Raw genomic sequence first — 19,720 nt, forward strand, 5'->3', positions numbered from 1 at the left:
CAATTATTGATTATTATTATTATTATTATTATTATTATTATTATTATTACTACTACTACTACTACTACTACTACTACTATTATTATTATTATTATTATTATTATTATTATTATTATTATTATTATTACTACTACTACTACTACTACTACTACTACTATTATTATTATTATTATTATTATTATTATTATTATTATTACTACTATTATTATTATTATTATTATTATTATTATTATTATTTCTACTACTATTATTATTACTACTACTACTATTATCATTATTATTATTATTATTACTATTATTACTACTACTACTATTATTATTATTATTATTATTATTATCATTATTATTATTATTATTATTACTACTACTACTACTACTACTACTACTACTATAATTATTATTATTATTATTATTATTATTATTATTATTACTACTACTATTATTATTATTATTATTATTATTATTATTATTTCTACTACTATTATTATTACTACTACTACTATTATCATTATTATTATTATTATTACTATTATTACTACTACTACTACTACTATTATTATCAATATTATTATTATTACTACTACTACTATTATTATTACTACTACTACTACTACTACTACTACTATTATCATTATTATTATTACTACTACTACTACTACTACTACTACTACTACTATTATTATTATTATTATTATTATTATTACTACTATTATTATTATTATTATTATTATTATTATTATTTCTACTACTATTATTATTACTACTACTACTATTATCATTATTATTATTATTATTATTACTATTATTACTACTACTACTACTACTATTATTATCAATATTATTATTATTACTACTACTACTATTATTATTACTACTACTATTATTATTATTACTACTACTACTACTACTACTACTATTATCATTATTATTATTATTACTACTACTACTACTACTACTACTACTATTATTATTATTATTATTATTACTACTACTACTATTATTATCTTTATTATTATTATTACTACTACTACTACTACTACTACTACTACTATTATAATAATAATAATAATTATTATTATTATTATTATTATTATTATTATTATTATTATTATTATCTTAAGTAATGTAATTTTTATACTTCTAATTTTATTCTACTTTTTCTGCACATTATTATTAGCCAATTTGTCATAGCCCATATCTGCATGTATAGTCAGTGTTTATTGTTCAAATTTTATTTTAAAATGGTTTGTATTTTCGTTAAAGTGGTTCACAAGTGAAGGCCTGTTTTATATGTGCTGCACTGTAGCTCTTGGAGATATTGTATTTTCTTTCTGAAGCCTATGCACTATACCATGCATCAAAGAAATGACTGTAAAAACTTTGATAGCAGTGTTGTCTGCATGTTCATACAATATAGCAATATAGATTATATGTTAGTATAGAACTCTACCATGAGATAAGGCTGTATAATCTCATTACAATAGGTTGAGATATATATATATATATATATATATATATATATATATATATATATATATATATATATATATATATATATATATATATATATATATATATATATATATATGCTGTAATTTAAAGGTTATATAATCAATAAATGCAGTATATATTAGTATGTAATGTGAATTATGATTTAAATGTAACTTATTGTGATAATGTAGTTAACATGTAATGTGGTGATCTACTGTGTCACACAAGTTGAGTTTAAGTCATCATCACACACTTAAACTGATGTGATGTGTAACATTTGAGTGGCAACTGTGGCCTTTTCTTAGAGGAAATACATTTATAGATGTACATGATTACATCCATAGATGTTGCTCTGCAAATGAATTTACATGCCATGTTTTTCTGAATAATAGTAGCACCCAGGCATGTTTTCCCATTTGTAAAAAAGAAACTTATGTCCTTTTCTGGAATTGTTTTTTTTGTTTTTTTTTTTTTGCCTATTGATTGTAAAAAGCAGTCTGGGAATTTCACGTTTCTTTTGATTATATAGTACCATCTACTGGCCAAAGCAATACATGAACGTGAGAGAGTGACTTTGCGAGAAAGTGTCAGGCCTGGTCTGGAATCTCTAAAAAAGACATAAAAGACAAAAAATAATGATAGCCTATTCAAAAAATCTTTCAGTGCAATGAAAAAAATAAATAAAAAAAAAAAAAAAAAAATGAAAGAAAGAAAGAAAGAAAAAAAAGATCAAAGTTGACATCCTAGTCTGAATCTTGATACAATTTTGTAATATATGGCAAACAAAGATTCTCCTACCGAAATAATGATTGAAGTACAGAATTAGGACAACGCTAATAATAATAATAATAAGTGACCTTGGAAAACTACTAGCCACAGTGACCGGACAGTTTTGAATCAGAACTAAAGATGTCCGATCACAAATGAATCACTCATCTGAGTCGGTTCTTTCAAATGAATTGGTCACACGTGATAGGAAAGCAGTCTGAATCGGTTCGCGAATCCATTTGAATGCCTCAGAAAGCTTGCGCGCGCAAGCTTTCTGAGGCATTCAAGATATTTTCTTGAATGCATTCATGATATTTTAAATTGCCAATAAGCTCACAGAGTATTTTATAACACGTAAAATAAAGATAACTCTGGTTGCAGTGGATCTGCAATCAATGGAAACCAAACCTGCTAATGCGTCCTATCGTTTGCAAGTGACGAAGAAGGTCTTTATAAAGTTCAACACGTTTGCAGCTTGTAAACGACTTCTGCAGGTAAATACATTTTCCATCCAAAAGAGTATCAAAACACGTATTAGCCTACACGAAAACACATAAAAAGTACCATGCATTACCATGTTTTTTTGGACATGTACCATTACCTGGACGCACTATGTTAATACAATGGTATATGAATGTGGTAATCATATAGCGAAGTACCATGGTATTTTTTTAAAATTGCCTTGAAGCACCATGTAAATATAAAAGTATATGAATATGGTAATCATATATCATTTTACCATGGTAGTAACATGGTATTCTTTGAAGTAGGCTACTTTGAAGCACCATGCAGATACAGAATGGTACATAAATATGGTAACTGTATATCAAATTACCATGGTATTACCAACTGATACCATCAGAAATCACATTGTTATTGCCCAGATGTGCTCTCTCGCTCTCTCTCTCTCTCTCTCTCTCTCTCTCTCTCTCTCTCTCTCTCTCTCTCTCTCTCGTCTCTCTCTCTCTCTCTCACTCACTCACTCACTCTCTCTCTCTCTCTCTCTCACTCACTCACTCACTCTCTCTCTCTCACTCACTCACTCACTCTCTCTCTCACTCACTCTCTCACTCTCTCTCTCCTCACTCACTCACTCTCTCTCTCTCTCTCGCTCTCTCTCTCTCTCTCACTCACTCACTCACTCACTCACTCACTCACTCTCTCTCTCACTCACTCACTCACTCACTCTCTCTCTCTCTCTCTCTCTCTCTCACAAACACACACACACACAAGAAATTTGGCCTCTGATGATATATCCTGTAATTCTGTGTCTAGATGCTGTATTTCTGTATTGTATAGATGAATAGTATACTGTATATACGCAGAATTTTTATACAGGAATGTGCAAATTAAATTATGTTTAAATGGGTATGGTTTTGTAGTAGTAGTCTAAATCTGTAAAATAAAATGTAAAAATAATGATTTTTCATATTGAACATGTGTTTGTAGAGGTAGTAGTATAAATATGAAAAATAAAATGTAAAAATAGTGACTTTAAATGTTGAACACATGGGTTTGTATAAGTAGCATGTCTAAATATGAATTTACGTTTACTTGCACATACATATTGCACATACTGTATACTTGTATACTGTACCTAGGCTTTGATAAACATCATGTGAGTCTTTTAGATGCTTTGTCTAGGACAGTATGCTCCGTGCATCTGTGGTTGAAAAAAAATATGAAGTAGCTTAAATGTAGCAAGCTAATTTTAGCGTGTAGCTTTTTGTGTAACTTGCTACTTTCTCTGAAGTGTAGCTTTTAGCTTAGCTTAACTAAAATTTTGAGTAGCTTGCCCAACACTGCTATCTATCTGACTACCAGGTTTACGCACATTTTATTGCAATTTACAGTAATATCGTCCCACATAAGATATCCAGGAACTTTTTATTTATGTTGTGTCATTTTATGATACCACACCACATTTTAGCAGCCAGTTGAGTGTTGTTTAGTAACCTTTGAGTTTCAGTCAGTCTAGTTTGCACGCTGGCCAGTCGAGAGTCAAAGTACCTTTACAGCTTTCCTTTTCCTAATGTCTCTCTGAAATATCGCTTAAGAAATGCTCAGGTTTAACCTTTAACATTTTACCAGTAATTTTGCTGATGTGTGAGTGTGACCTAGTTTAAGGCCTCAGGTACAGTATTTCTGATGAACTTCCATACACCATTATGTCTGATCTCAGAAAAATAGGCTACTTCCAGGAGGTGGTTGAACTAGAGTTAATATATGCAACCATTGACAGCTGCCATAGAAGTTACAATTATGTATGGTTAAAGATTGGGTCAATGTGCAGGGGTGGTGTGAGCAATAAGTTGAGCAAGACAACTGACGCACAATATGAGGGCAAACAGCTCATAGTCTGACCTTTTCACCAGCTGAGGTAACCAATGTAATTGTCATGGCAACATACCCCCTCAACACACCAGTTAAATTACACCATCTAAAGACTTCATTCCTCTGCTTATTTTCTTACACTTATATTAATGCATTTGGCAGACACTGTTATCCAAAACAACTTAACAGTGCATTAAAGCTGTACATCTATTCAGTTTGTGTGTTCCCTAGGAATTACCAGTTGAGCTAAAGAAACTCTTCCAAAAGAAAACACAAAGATGCAAAGGTTGTTTGGGGAAAAATAACAATAATGTTTTATTGCGAATCAAACAAGGTCACATAGTTCAAACATTTTACAATTTTACAGTACATTTATAGTTACATACAAGCATCCATTTAAGTTTTTGTTCCATATACATTAAAACTAATACATATATTTAATATATACAAACAAACTTAAATAGTCTATTTAGTGGAATGTGATGTTCAGAAAAAACGGTCCATGGAGGCTGGAAGGCTATGGTAAGATAGAGGCTTCTGATTCGTTGGTCCAGGTGCCTATCTACACATAGTAGCAGCAGATCCCTCTAGCATCTCCCATTCAAGTCAAAAGAACAAAAAACAAACTAAGAAAAAGGGGAAGTGCTCTTTAAATTAGGAAGATAATAACAAACTAAATGTGCAACTTGATCCCAGAAGCGTAACTGATCACAAAACATCAGATGCTGATATATTTCCGTGGTTTTAACGTCATGATGACTATATTTATATCTGACACTGACTGACATGCCAGATCACATCATTTAGGTTAAACAAACATATGTAAAAGGGTAAGGGGTGTCAAGATGAAGGCACATACATACTCCCAGTCCCACATACACACCATCCAAAACAATGTCTCATTCCAGCATCAACAATCCTACAGAAGAAAACCTAAAAGGAAAATATACAATAATAAACATCCATCAGCATTAATCTTCTCACTCTCCATTTCACCATCTATCGATCGGACACAACCTGGGGTGAAATTGAAGGAGAATCCGTGCAGTTGGATGCGGACGTTGAAGATGAGAAGTCTTTTATTATGTGTAAAACTCCAGCCTCTTGTAACAAAGGCCTTCTAAGCTGCCGTTACGCCATGTGCAAATACCCCCATCTGGAGGCAGGGAAATGAGACCGGGTTTTCTCTCATAGTGATGCACTACAGGTGTGATTCCATGGGACAGTGTTTCCATGGTAATGAGCTACTACAGGTAAGAGTCTATGAGATGCCAATTCTGAGTTGATGGGCTACAGATAGGAATCCATGGCAGGGGCGTAAGAGAAGCCTAGGAAAGCCTCGGCTGCATCAGTAATGCTGGCTGTGACAAGAGCGCTGTCTGGGGAACAGCCGATTGAACTTGGCACTGGCTCGTCGGTGAACTCCGGGTCAAAGTGCCTTAAGTCATTAGGTCCCGTCTGAAACAAAATATGCATTCTTGTCAAAATGACGTCATTGTACGTGTGTGTGTGTGTGTGTGTGTGTGTGTATATATATATATATATATTTTTTGTCAATAGTAAAAAATTGGCTGATGTGTATATAATATAATATTATTTTGGATTGCTGTCCTTAGGTTCAAGAAAGCATGTTCTTGTCAGATATTGTGCAAGCATGACTAAGTTCTTTTTATCTCTAACATCCAGGACAATGTGGTAATAACCTAAGATCAACAAAAGAGCAATGGAACGTACCACATTAGGGTTGAAGGGGGGAGTTAGCTTCTTGGCATTCAGATCATCCCAGTTTATGGGAGAGAAGAACATGTGGTTTTTTATCTCATTCTAGAGAAAACGTGAAACAGTTTATATATTAGATATAAGAGCAAAATATAAGTAATATCACTAAAATTTAAACACACTCATACAAACTTACAAAGTCATCAGTGAAGCCCAGTCTCTTAGTGCGGTCCTTTTGCAGCAGACCCTCCAGCAGGTGTCTGGCAGCATTGGAGATGTTGGGTTTGAGTTGCAGTGGCTTGTTCAGGATGTTATCGTACATTTCTGCTGTGTTACGACTGTAGAATGGAGGCTGTGAAGCAACCATAAAAAAAACAGTTCTCCATCAAGCTCATGTAAGCATTCAGTAACACAAAGAAATCTCTATGTGAAGTCATAAAGTGCAGCACAGTAGTCAATTCCAATTCAATATAGCTAATTAAGTAAACACATTCAATTAAAGTGGCAAAATCGATTTATTCTGAAATAACTCACCAGGCCATATAACATTTCATACAGCACTGCACCCAAACACCACCAGTCCACCGTTCTGTCATATGGCTGTTTATGCAAGACCTCTGGTGCTAAATACTGCAAGACAAAAGGAGAAAAATTGAGAACAGTTATCTTACTTTTGGTAAATACAACTGCACTGAGGGAGACAACCATCTACTAATCTGTAGATATAGTCAGATGTTGCCATTGAATATCATTTACCTCTGGCGTTCCACAGAATGTCGATGTTGTTCCGTTGGGTTCTATGTTCTCTTTGCAGAGGCCGAAGTCGGTCAGGATGATGTGTCCTTGTGAGTCCAGAAGAATGTTCTCAGGCTTCAGATCTCTGTACACAATGTTCAAAGAGTGTAGGTACCCCAAGGCGCTTGCAATCTCAGCAGCATAAAACCGTGCACGTGGCTCCAGAAAACATCGCTCCCTTTGCAAGTGATAGAACAGCTAGAGAACGACAAAGATAAACGGAGACAGATTAGGCCATGAGTTCCAGATCCTGAATGGTGTATTTAATCAAGGCTTTCTAGACTCTTCAATCCTGAACAATGGCAGGAAATGAGAATGTACTCTGTTTAAAGAGCTCCTGTCCACAGCCCCTCTGAGACATCTGTATAGATAAACTGAGTTTAAACCTCCACAGCTGCTAAATCTGGTTCCCCCCTCGCACACTCTCCCCACCCAGTCATTTCCTGAGGAGAGTTTCCTTTTCAGAGATCAGACTCTCCTCTTTGCTTCTCAGGACAGGATATCCTTTTTCAGTCTGCATCTACCTCACTGTCTCCATCTATATCTTTTACTATTCTATTTTCACTCTCATCACTCTTGTCTATTCCTCTTTCCTGCAATCTCTTTCTCTTCCCCGCTGCGTGTATTTGAAATTCTCAGGTTTCTCTTTGGAATGTTTGCAAAGTGTAATTCTCCCATGGAAGCAAATTTGTGACCTGCTCCATCATTTTGAGTCACCTGACTCGAAAAGCACATTTTATGGGTTTTATGCACTAAAGTTAAAAGGAAATTATCAGCTAACATTTTAAAATGTATATCCTGGCAACGCTTTGGAGTAGAAACATGATGATTATATCATTCGAAAGTTGAGACTTTCCTTTTTGCTTTGGTGCATACAAACAAAAAATGTGCATCTGTCCTAGCCAAAAGAAAAACATGGTATTACCATGGTACATGTTCAAAAACCATAATATTTCCATGGTATGTGTCCAAAAACATGGCATAACCATGGTAGATGCCCATAAACCATGGTATTACAGTACCATGTGCAAAAATGATATTACCATGGCACCATGAGAACAAAACATGGTAGGTTACATTTACAAACATAATTTAAAATACATACCTCGCCGCCATTAATGTAGTCCAGTACAAAGTAGAGTTTATCAGCAGTCTGAAAGGAATAATGCAGGCCCACCAGGAATGGATGCTTGACATTCTTCAGTAACACGTTTCGCTCTGACATAATGTGTTTCTCCTGAACATCACAAAAGCAGAGATCAGAGGTTAAGGTTTATGATAACACAGAGATCTAACTAAATGACAACATACTTAAAAGTATGATCGCAACCTTCTAATATTATACTACAGTTACTACATTAATGTATTTTCCAAAGCTCTCAATATTCGGCAATGGACCAAGAGGCTTTGTGCGATTCCATACCTCTTTCTTCTTCAAGATGGCTTTCTTCTGCAACACCTTGACTGCATAGGACTGCTCATCATTACGGTGTCGGGCCAGCAGAACTTTGCCAAAGCTGCCTTTTCCAATGACTTTGAGAAAGTCGAAGTCTGAGGGTTTGGCAGTGGGGTTTGAAGAGGGACCAAGGTTGATCTGTTGAGAAGGGCTAGGCTGGAGAGGAAACAGAAAGATGATCAGACAAATATTTAGTAGACATATTTATGTGCAAACATATACAGGCATGATTGCGGTGCTCAACCAACATAAATATAAACAGATTTACCGGTGGGGAAGGGTTGCTGTTCATCAGCTCAGCATCTTGTGGAGGGGTCAAGTTCAAGATGGACTGAACCTCAGAACTACAGCAAGAAAAAAAAAAAAAGAGAGATAGATGATCAGTTTACAGCAAAGACAACTTCAAAAGCAAACAAACAAGAATTGCATGAACATGCACACTGAAAAAAACATTAAAATATTACTGAGCTGATATATTAAAAACAAGGTTTTAGCAATAACAAAATTGGAAAAAGTATAAAAAATTAAATAAAGCTTAAAATAATAATAATAATAATAAAAACTTACTGTTTGCATGCATAATTGTTTGTGGAAAGCTTCTGGATAAAGTCATTCAGCCCCATCTTCCTCTGTTTCATAAACGCTGCACATGCAAAAGAAAGAAACAGAAAACCCCCATTTAGAAGTGAGATCACATAATATTCCTTCCTCTCTTTTCTGGCAGAGGCTCGAGCGGCTCCAATTCAACTAAAAAACAAAGCCTACCACTGAAATTAGCGACAAGTCCTCTTGTTTTAGAGTACGTCAACTCCGAAGCTGCCACGCTCGTCTCCGTGTGGATTGTCATCGCTGTACTTTTCCACCGTGGGTCCGTAACCAAAACGACACAAACCGCTACTGAACTCCTACACTACAGTTCCAACTATTTAAAAGTCCGGGGAGGAGGCAAGAGATCATGTTCCGCTAAGAGGCGGGGCCTGACCTATATTCCTCGCTTGAGGAGGCGTGGACTGACGCAGGTCTCTGGTTTGAGGAGGCGTGGCTTTGCGAATGTACAGCAGCGAGTGGGTGTGTTCGAGTTTTGAGCCGTGACGTCTATGGGGGGCCAGCGAATCTTCTGTGATGTTACACATACCGCTGAAAACAAGATTGCAGCGCATCTAACAAGCGGACCAGAACTACATGTTCTGTTGAGAGGAACGTTAAAGTGTTCAGCAGCAATGCAATTAAGGGAACGAGTCAGTACACTTTTCTTTCAAAAGCAACCCTAAAAACTTGGATTAAAGCAATACAAAAACATAACAGTCCCAGTCTTGTCACACATTCTGATAAAAACGTCACAAGTCTACCCAAGTGCAGTTAAACTAGTCAAGCTATTCTTTTCAGTCAACTACACTAATTTACTAACAAACAATTGCTATTGCTAACTACACTGAAACTATTTAAAGTATTTTTAAAAAATAAAAAGTCAATTAGATTATATTATTTAATTCCAAATATAGTGATAAACAGCAACAATAGAGCTGTTCAGCCATGACATCAATTTGTAGGCGAACCCATAAGGCGAATTCGCCATGGGTTCCCTCAGGAATTTTCTATGGGGTTTTTCAATTTGAGTAAAATAAGGTCTGTGGTAAACCTTACTTGAAGATACTTTGTTTTGCACATAAACTACAGACAGTCACACCTCAAATGTAAATTTGGATGGCGCTGTGTTTTTAAAAAGTTGCTAGATAAGAACTACAAATACCACAAGCATGTAAATGACCGTGCTTGACAAAACAGAAAACGGTAGCAATTATTTTTTAGCAACTTGTTAGCAATATATATTTTTTTAAAACACACGACGGCTTCACAATTCATGTTTGGGGTATGACTGTGTGTAATTTATGTTGTAGAACAAAACGTGCATGTATCTTTAAGAAATGTTTACCACAGACATTATTTTACTCACAAATCCAAAACTACCATTATAAAAACCCATAGGAAAATCCAGAGGGGACCCATGGCTCGCAAATGTTAATTCTCTTCCAAGTTTTTGGACTACTACCTGAACAGCTCTATATTAACTAAATATTTTGCAGTCCTTTTAACGCTGCACAGATGCTCAGGTGAATCATTTATCAGTGAATCATTTATGTGAACTAGTTCATTATGAAGCATCTGAACAAACCAACTCACTAAAATGAATTGGGAGTTCTCAGTGCTAAATATAAGTGAATATAAGTGAATAATTAATTAATTTACATTAACTGTCCGCAATAACCGATTCACATGATGTGAATTTCCAGTGATTTGGTAAATGTGGATAAAACTACAATATTGTGGAAATAGCTTAGCTACTTTCACACTACTGAAAGAGTCGTTAAGTTAATAGCATCACTACTTCTAGTAAGTTACTTCCCAAAACTGTTCGGTATAACACCTGTAGCCTATAGGTAAATTCAAAAGAACCATTTGACCATACCTGATCATATGCTACCTGTGCAAGTGCCTCCAAAAACAACCTCTTGCCATCCACAAGTGCACAACATTTATAGATTATGTGCTGGATCTGATTGCAGTTCACTCTTTCAGTCCCTTTCTCTCTAGTCTTGTCCCTAAAGCCCCACTTCAACCGTTGGGCTAGGTGACGCATGAATGGGACAAAAGCAAAGGGACTCGGGCCAAATTTCAGCCCTCACTGGAAAAGTACTGGCTGCAGGAGGCCCGGTGACTTTCAGCTCTATGACTGCCACTTCTTAGAAAATTCAAGCATTGTTATGCATTCCTTTTCTTGCTGTCATTTAAAGTTAGGAGGAAAAGATCCATGCCTCGTGTTAGGAAATTTACATAAGATCATGCCATGCCCTAGTTTGCCACAGTTACGCAATGCCCCAGCCGACTATTGATTACCCTTGTCATTCATATAACTCATTAGGTTATAATAAAAGTTCAAGAGAGAAAGGTTTAGACTCGTTAATGGGTTGGGGTCAAAGCCATTCTGACTCAGGCACTTCAAGTTCAGGCTGTAATTCTAGTAATCATATCTCATTTTGCAACTAAATTTTTTTTACATGTTGAACTAAAACTGAACTCAGTAGTCAAATGGCACTGACCCCAGCACTGCTTTTAAAGTTTTACAACAAAACATGTCTGAGTCACCAGCTGTTTTCACGCTAGTATTACTAGATAAACGACAATGGGACATTAATAAACACAAACAATAAAATAGAAACGAGCAACATCAAATAAAGAAACATCCCAAAAACATAATTTTCTGGTGACACTTTATTTCTGCTGCCGTTCTCACTGCGCTGTAAATCCTGGCAAGCCTTTATTAATAAATGAGGCTTGGCAAAGGTAAACCCAAGTTCTTATTAGTCTGAATTTATATGAGTGCAGTGTTAAAACCGGGTCACGGCCCCTAAGGTCTAACCCACATTCCACCTGGCACAAGTTGGCAATGTCTCAGTAGTACACCCGGTTAAGAAGACCCCCTCTAGTGCGCCATCATTCAAATAAAAACAGTTTCTCAGTACAAACTTCCCGCGATAGATTCAGTGAGATTCAACAAGATCACTTACATGTCAGCGGTGAAGTTTTGTCTTTCATATGGGCGAGTCAATGAAGAAGGTAAAATGCCGAAAACACGGTCAGTCAGGAAGTTTAAAAGTGAAAGAATTTTCTCAAATACGCCGCATTCCATCCCGGCAGATCGACACCGGATATCTGAGGGGCGGAGTTTGTTTCAGCACTCTAATAATGGTGTGGCTTCTTCTTCAGCGACTGCTTTCATCTGCAACCCGGCGGCCAGAGGTAAGTGAACTCAGTAAGGCTGTTTTAAAACCTGTTGAGACACCTACCTAGACAACATTCTTGGCCATCATATGTACGTGCATGAGGCCAAAAAAAATGTTCTACATCGACAAAAGTTCTAAAGGAATGCTAACAGAACTTCTATATTTATGGGATTTAGAATCCTCAAAGAATCAAATAAGTTCCAAATGGATAAACAGTAGCCATTACATTTTTTGGCATCAAACGTTTTGTGTAAAATTCACGAAAATGCTTAATACCATGCATTTCCCTAATACTAATACTAATAGATTGCTAATGGAATTGTATTGAGTAGTTATCGAATAGGATCTTAATTGATTCTTAGAGGACACTTATTTGATCCTATTAGAATTTGTTCCAAATTATGGAAATTTGACAAGCATTCTTTTAGGATTTTTTTTTTATATGGGTTATGATGCCTATTATTCTGTCTAGATAGGCAGCTCACTGGGTTTTAAGACACAAGAGTTATAATCACTGCTTGTTCACTTATAGGAATAATTCACCCAAAAATTAAAATTCTCTCATCATTCTCTCACCCACATGCCATCCCAGATGTTTATGACTTTCTTTCTTCTAAAGAACACAAACTAAGTTATTTAGAAGAATATCTCAGCTCTGTAAGTCCATACAATGCTAGTGAATGGTGATCAAAACTTTAAAGCTCCTAAAAGCACATAAAGACAGCATATAAGTAATCCATAAGACTCCAGTGGTTAAACTCATGTCTTCAGAAGTGATATGATAGGTGTGGGTGAGAAACAGATAAATATTTAAGTCCTTTTTGCTATAGTATTTTTTTATATGTAATATATATAATTCTCCTCCCTGCCCAGTAGGTGGCGATGTGCATGAAGGAAGCAAATTCACACCTATCATATCTCTTCTGAAGACATGGATTAAACCACTGGAGTCGTATGGATTACTTTTATGCTGACTTTGTACTTTTTGGAGCTTTAAAGTTCTGACCACCATTCACACTGTTGGCATTGAATAGACCAACAGAGCTGAGATATTTTTCTAAAAATCTTAATTTGTGTTCTGCAGAAGAAAGAAAGTCATACACATCCGGGATGGCATGAGGGAGAGTAAATGAGGAGAGAATTTTCATTTTTGGGTGAACAATTCCTTTAAAGTGAAGTAAATTAAAAGGCAGATTTGGAATGTATAAGGGTGCATCTTTGGTTTTGTATCCTTTTTGTCCAGTTTAAGAGATTGAATCATATAATCTTCCAACAAACAATGCTTATAGTTTATCAGAAGATGAAGCATGAAAATACTCACTCAAAACACCTTAGTAAATCTCAGTTGGTGTAATCTTTAATATACTTGATCTTGATATGGATGTAAGCAAAAAGTAATTTACTTGCTAAATTTACTCTAGTAAGATTTCTGTGTTCTGTACATTATATTCTCTGTAGTTGACTCTACAGTTATTCCCCATCATTCTTTGCAATAGATTTATGGAATATTTTGAAACTTCTCAACTTTCAAAACTTCTAAACTTTCAATTCTCAGTTCATTACTCCCAATTCTGATTCCGTATCCCTTTGTGCTCATCTCATTCAGATTCCTGTCTCTTTCTATCTCTCATTCTTTGTGTAAGTGAGAAGTTGTGTGTGTGGGTGAACAGGGGTCTGGAAAAGGATAGAAGATACACAGAGAGCACTCGGAGAACAAAGGAGGCTCAGTCTTAAGTGTCCAAACACTTTGTTTATTTATGCTTGAGGATGGGGATTACGTAAAATCCCATTTAAATGCAGCTAAAAACTTAATCCAGGTCTCAAACATTATGTATACCAATGTAGTCTTGGATCATATGCTGGTTTCAACAGCATTATGCAGTTTCCTTCAGATACACACATACATGTCAACCCAAGTATACACAGATACACCTGCAATGACTCCCTCAAGACAAACTCTAGAACTTTACAGTTAGAAACACATCAGAAGAGAGATTCTATTCAGTCAAAAATAATGATGAGGGTATGAGCTATGTAATATAAAACACAAACAAATACACACCCATATATTAAAGATGTGCTATAGCTGTATACAGTTGAAACTTATTGTGCATTGTGCCAAAGAACTACAATACCACATTGCAAATTTATGAGATTACTTAACTCATTCACAGCACCAGCATCAATCTTTTATACATTAAATCATCATTCTATTTTGGGGAAAGGATCAGGTCAACCAAAACAACGTATGTTCACAATCGCTTGATAAATCTCCTTGGTGAGTTAGCAGCACTATCTGGTGTCACTGGGTGTTTGTAATTGTATGGTTTAGAAGTGTTTTACAGAAGTGCTGTTTTGAGCACTGTCCCAAACATAGTTATTAAACTTTCTACTCTGAACCTACATGGCTCAAGGAGATTATAGGCTATGCTTTTACCAGCAGAAAGGGAGAGAGAAATTGAGAAAGGGAGAGCAATGAAAACAACCCAAACAGAAAGAGAAGTGCAGTGGGGTTATCAGAGTGAATAAGATACCAAGAGAAAGAGACAGAGAGTACTGAAATAAGGCAATGAATGAATGAAATTAAGTCTGCTGAGAAAAAGACAGAATGACTTACTGGTGTCAGATGGACAGGAATAATCTGACTCAAGATCTCCATGGTAGTAGAGGTCCATTGCCTGGTGGGGAAAAGGGTAATGTAGGTCAGCACAATGTGTCTTTAGTTAAAACACTCTTTTGTTGTTTTAGTATTGCATGTATCTTTTAATTTAAGTTTAAGGACACAATGGGCTTTGGTCCTTTAGAACAGAGGTTCTCAACTGGTTTTGCTTCAGGGTCTAGTTTGTACATTAGACATCAAGTCGCGATTCAACAATGTACCAAAATTGCTTATCCTACAAAAGTAAACAAAAATGTCCTTAAAATCAAACATTATTGAAAATTTAATATCAATTTGAACTGCATAGGCACAGCTATATGTGTAAAGTGCTTTGGTCAACACGTGTTGTTTTTTAAATGTGCTAAATAAATGTGATTGATTGATATGTAAAATAACATGACATAGGAAAAGTTGAAGATGCATAAACAATAAAAGAAGTACGATTTACCAGTGTAACACAATAAATATTGTATTAATATTACACTGTTAAGAATTAAGAGAACTTAAAAAAAATCCGTGCAACATGATGAAGTACGATTTTTAAATTTTCTCAACAACTGTCTTTAATTGTCCTCAGTAGCATTCCTTTGTTTAGTCAATGTGAATTTCACTAAATGTAAAAAATTCTTGTTGGGAGAACTACTAATTTCTTGTTCAACCAACTATCAATTCGCAATTTGAGAACTTTCATTTTTTTACCATTTCAATTACTTTTGACAATGACGTTCAATGACGTTAACAGAAATCTTTGCCTCTGAAGAGAGGTATGTCTTACAAGGCAAGGCAGTATATACAATTGTTTGACATAGACACACAAGAGACCTCAACCCTTAGCACACAAACCTTAATAATGGTGAGAATCAACAAACCTCATTTAGTTCTGAACTAACTCATTTAGAGCTCCTAACATCGCCACTAAATACATTTAACATTTTAGATACATTTCAGTCTAGTTTCAGACCCTTGCACAACACTGAATCTGCACTGTTGAAGGTCACTAATTATATTTTTCTCTCCATTAATTCAGGTTCACCTGTTGTCTTAGTTTTATTAGATCTCAGTTCGACACTATCAACCATAATATTCTTCTCAATCGTCTGGAATGTATGGTTGGCATCCAGGCTATGGCCCTCCAGTGGTTTTCCTCCTATCTAAAAGAAAGGACTTTCTTTGTAAATTTTGGTAATTTTTCTTCTACTTCAGCTCAATTACAGTGTGGTGTCCCTCAAGGGTCGATTTTAGGACCCTTGTTATTTTCCCTGTATATGCTTCCTCTGAGCTCTATTTTTCAGAAGTACAGCATATCATATCACTGTTTTGCTGACGATTCACAATTTTATTTCCCGGTGAGTGTAGATAAGAATTGTTCATCTGAGAATGCCCTAAATTGCTTCAAAGATATTAAACATTGGCTGGCAAACAATTTCTTCTAATTAAATGAAAGCAAAAGCAAAGTTCTGATTTTAGGTTCCTCCATGTCCTCCTTACCCGGCCTGGTTGCCCAGTTAGGTCCTCTGTCGTCGAATGTACAAGATCATGTGAGGAGTCTTGGAGTAATTTTAGACTCCTGGTTACTTTTCAATAAGCAGATAAGTGCTGTTGTCAAGGGTAGCTTTTTCCACCTGAGATCTAACGCTAAGATAAAACATTTTCTTTCCCATAAAGACTTGGAAATTGTGATCCACTCACTTATTACATCAAGGTTAGACTATTGTAACTCATTGTACATTGGTCTGCCCCAAACTGCCTTATCCCGCCTACAGTTAGTTCAAAACGCGGCAGCTGGGTGTTTAACAGGGTCAAGAAAGAGGGATCACATTTCCCCATTTTTAGCATCTCTACACTGGCTTCCTGTGAAATTCAGGGTCGATTTAAAAATTCTGATTTTTGTCTACAAGGCACTATCTGGTCTCGTGCCCCAATATATCAGTGACCTTCTACACCCTTACTCCCCCACCAGAGTGCTCAGATCTTCTGATCAACTTCTATTGAGGGTTCCTCATTATCGCTATAGATCTAAGGGTGACCGTGCCTTTTCTGTGATAGTTCCTAATCTATGGAATAGTTTTCCTTTCCATGCGAGGTCAGCTTCATCATTAGCCATTTTTAAATCTTCTTTAAAAACATATTTATATTCTGTAGCTTTTGAATAGATCATTGAATAGTTTGAAATGGATAAATACATGATGTTGTATTTAAATGTTTTTATTTGTTTTATTATGTTTTATATTTAAATTAAATCAATCTGTTTTTATATCACTCTGTCATTTTATTTGTTTGATCTGTAAAGCACTTTGGGTCAACTTCTGTTGTTTTTAAATGTGCTCTATAAATAACTTTGACTTGACCACACAAAAACTGACTAATGGTGGCAAAAAAAACAAAAAACCACAACAACAATTACAGCATAAACAAAGTCAGCAAACAGCAAAAAACACTAAACTCATAATGCATTCATGTTGCAAGGCACGCTGGGAACTCGCAAATCAGCAACGTTGTTTAATAGGAAATTGTACGTTCAAACAACCCTCTTAGGCTAGTTGGAAAAACATTTGGGGGAATATTTTTGGTCTAACGTGTTTTTATGTAGATGCAAAGTAATTCACATTTCATAGGATCTGTGACTCAAAACCTCCCATAAGCTGGATAAAATTCAATTAAAATTTTTACTGAAAAAAAAAAAAAACATGTAGGGAAAGAGATGTGGAAACATAGAATTAAGGGAGACATTTTCAAAAGCAAATAGAAAATAAATTAGAAGTGGTGGGTACTGCACTGGTAGGTCACAACACAAAGAAAATGCACTACTAAATGCAAATAATAATATGCAACTAACCACATATTGTAACCACAATGTGCATTGTTGGGATATCAAAATACATAGGCTTATCAACTTTTATAAGGGATGAGAAAACGTTTCCTATGTCTGTTGTTGTTAACATCAAAGGCTGCACGTCCAGTTAGACTTGGTATTTTGGCACAAATTCATCACTTGGTAATATGGCTATAACAATATAAGGATTTTTCTTTAATAATGCACTTCAGATTTACTGTCTATAGAAATGAGTCGGTGGGAAGAATTTTGAACATTTAAAATCGAATTTATTGCATCACATGTGCACGCGCTCACATTGCAGCAGAATTATAAATTTAAGATGGACTGTCACATCTGTCTTAATCTACGGCTAGCAAAAATGAAACCATGTGACATCTGGCATGCAGTTTTGTACCCACAGCAGCAAGATTTCCATGTGAGATGAGCGAGAGAGAAAGAAATAAAGGAGGTGAAGAAAGAGAGAGAGCAATTATTGAAAACCACTTCTTTACAGTAATACCTTCCTTGTAGACTGGGTTAACAGAATGCTAAAATATGTGCGGGATACATTAACATCTTTGCACATGCACCTACACTAAGTGAAACCAGACCCTGTGTGTCTCACAGCTCTTTTATCTTCTTTAAACAGCTAAGATAGAACTATTTGATCTTTACATGACTACAGTAAAGCCCAGCTAGAAAGAATGAAGAGAAAAGTAAAAAGGACAAAGTAGCAGTTCACATGTAATACTTGTACATTTTAGAAATCTGCAGTACAATTTGAATGTGCTGATTTAGAGTGTGTGCAGAGCCAAGTGGATTTTAAATGCAACAAAAGAAATTAAGTTTCACAATGTTGGTTAAAAAGTGTTTGTCTAAAACTCTGTGACAGAAGTCACCCATTCATGTGTGTAAAAATGGTGAGTCCAATGAAGTCACTTATCATTTGATTTAAACTGGTTTTCTGTCAAAATATACCCACGCTCATGTCGTTTTTTTATTTATTTTTAATTACTTTTTGCCGTTGAACACAAAAGCAGTTATTTTAAAAATGTAAATGCTGCTCTGTTCCCTTGCAACGAAAATGCATGGTGATCACTTCTGCTGCAGTTTTGTTTTGTTTATATATACTGTGTGTGTGTATATATACGTATATACACACTGTATATAAATCTTGCAAACATTTAAAAACTACAGTTGTGTTTTAATACCGGGCAGAGAATTTTAATTTCTTTTTGTTCATGTCTGCCACTGGTGAGTGTGTATCAAATGGCTTTGTAGGTCTGAGAACACTGGCATTAGAAGTAATCATGACCTCCTCAAATTGTCTGCTGGCTACATGACTTGTGCCACTGGCGAGCTGTTGCTGTGCTTGAGCCTGGATCTGAGTCAGAACTTCACTCAGTATGGTATATTAAGTGTGTGGATCTGATCTGTTGGTACAAGAGAGTGTAGATGTTCACTTGTTTGTGTAATGTAGGGATATGTGTGTAACTTGTGTATTGGGATGAGTGTTGGAAATGTACTATGGAGTCTTAGATTTAAGACCTCACTACTTACATTTTATTTGTCTGACCAATGTGTGAACCTGATAAACTACAGCAGCCCAAAAAGTATTTGGACACTTAAGATGTGCTAAAATGAATTAATGTCATTGCATTAGGTATAGAATTATCAAACCAAATGGCATCAAATGGTGATTGAGCTTTTCACAGAACTATGACTTTTCTCAGCTATTTTTGCAATTACTTTTATCAAACTGGTTAATTTTAGTGGATGTATGAAGTAATTTTATCTCAAGTTCACACAGGTGTCCAAGCAGAGTAACCACAGGTGTAGTTTTTCAGATTAACTAAGGACTATGTCCATGAAGTTTGACAACCAGAAGATGTCCAGCTTGT

The 19,720-nt window shown here is 35.4% G+C and overlaps 1 protein-coding gene across 4 annotated transcripts in view; it reads right to left on the reverse strand.

Annotated features, from left to right (window-relative positions):
• Positions 1-4,880: 4,880 nt before the first annotated feature.
• Positions 4,881-19,720, reverse strand: part of LOC127418670 (serine/threonine-protein kinase Sgk1-like) — a 37,554-nt gene continuing 22,714 nt past the window's right edge. For 2 of the 4 annotated variants that reach the window (XM_051659374.1, XM_051659373.1), the window contains 10 exons: positions 14,963-15,023; positions 9,131-9,206; positions 8,832-8,907; positions 8,531-8,719; positions 8,213-8,344; positions 7,069-7,305; positions 6,847-6,942; positions 6,509-6,664; positions 6,328-6,417; positions 4,881-6,051 (listed from right to left, as the gene is read on the reverse strand). In XM_051659374.1, coding sequence (XP_051515334.1) covers positions 5,884-6,051; positions 6,328-6,417; positions 6,509-6,664; positions 6,847-6,942; positions 7,069-7,305; positions 8,213-8,344; positions 8,531-8,719; positions 8,832-8,907; positions 9,131-9,206; positions 14,963-15,023 — 1,281 coding nt within the window. In that variant the 3' untranslated portion in view covers positions 4,881-5,883. Of the gene's footprint in view, positions 6,052-6,327; positions 6,418-6,508; positions 6,665-6,846; positions 6,943-7,068; positions 7,306-8,212; positions 8,345-8,530; positions 8,720-8,831; positions 8,908-9,130; positions 9,207-9,328; positions 9,999-12,129; positions 12,289-14,962; positions 15,024-19,720 lie in introns of those variants that run through there. The other 2 variants (XM_051659377.1, XM_051659376.1) reach the window with 2 other exon arrangements.

Source organism: Myxocyprinus asiaticus, chromosome 28 (genome assembly GCF_019703515.2).
Source record: "Myxocyprinus asiaticus isolate MX2 ecotype Aquarium Trade chromosome 28, UBuf_Myxa_2, whole genome shotgun sequence".
Lineage (NCBI taxonomy): Eukaryota > Metazoa > Chordata > Actinopteri > Cypriniformes > Catostomidae > Myxocyprinus > Myxocyprinus asiaticus.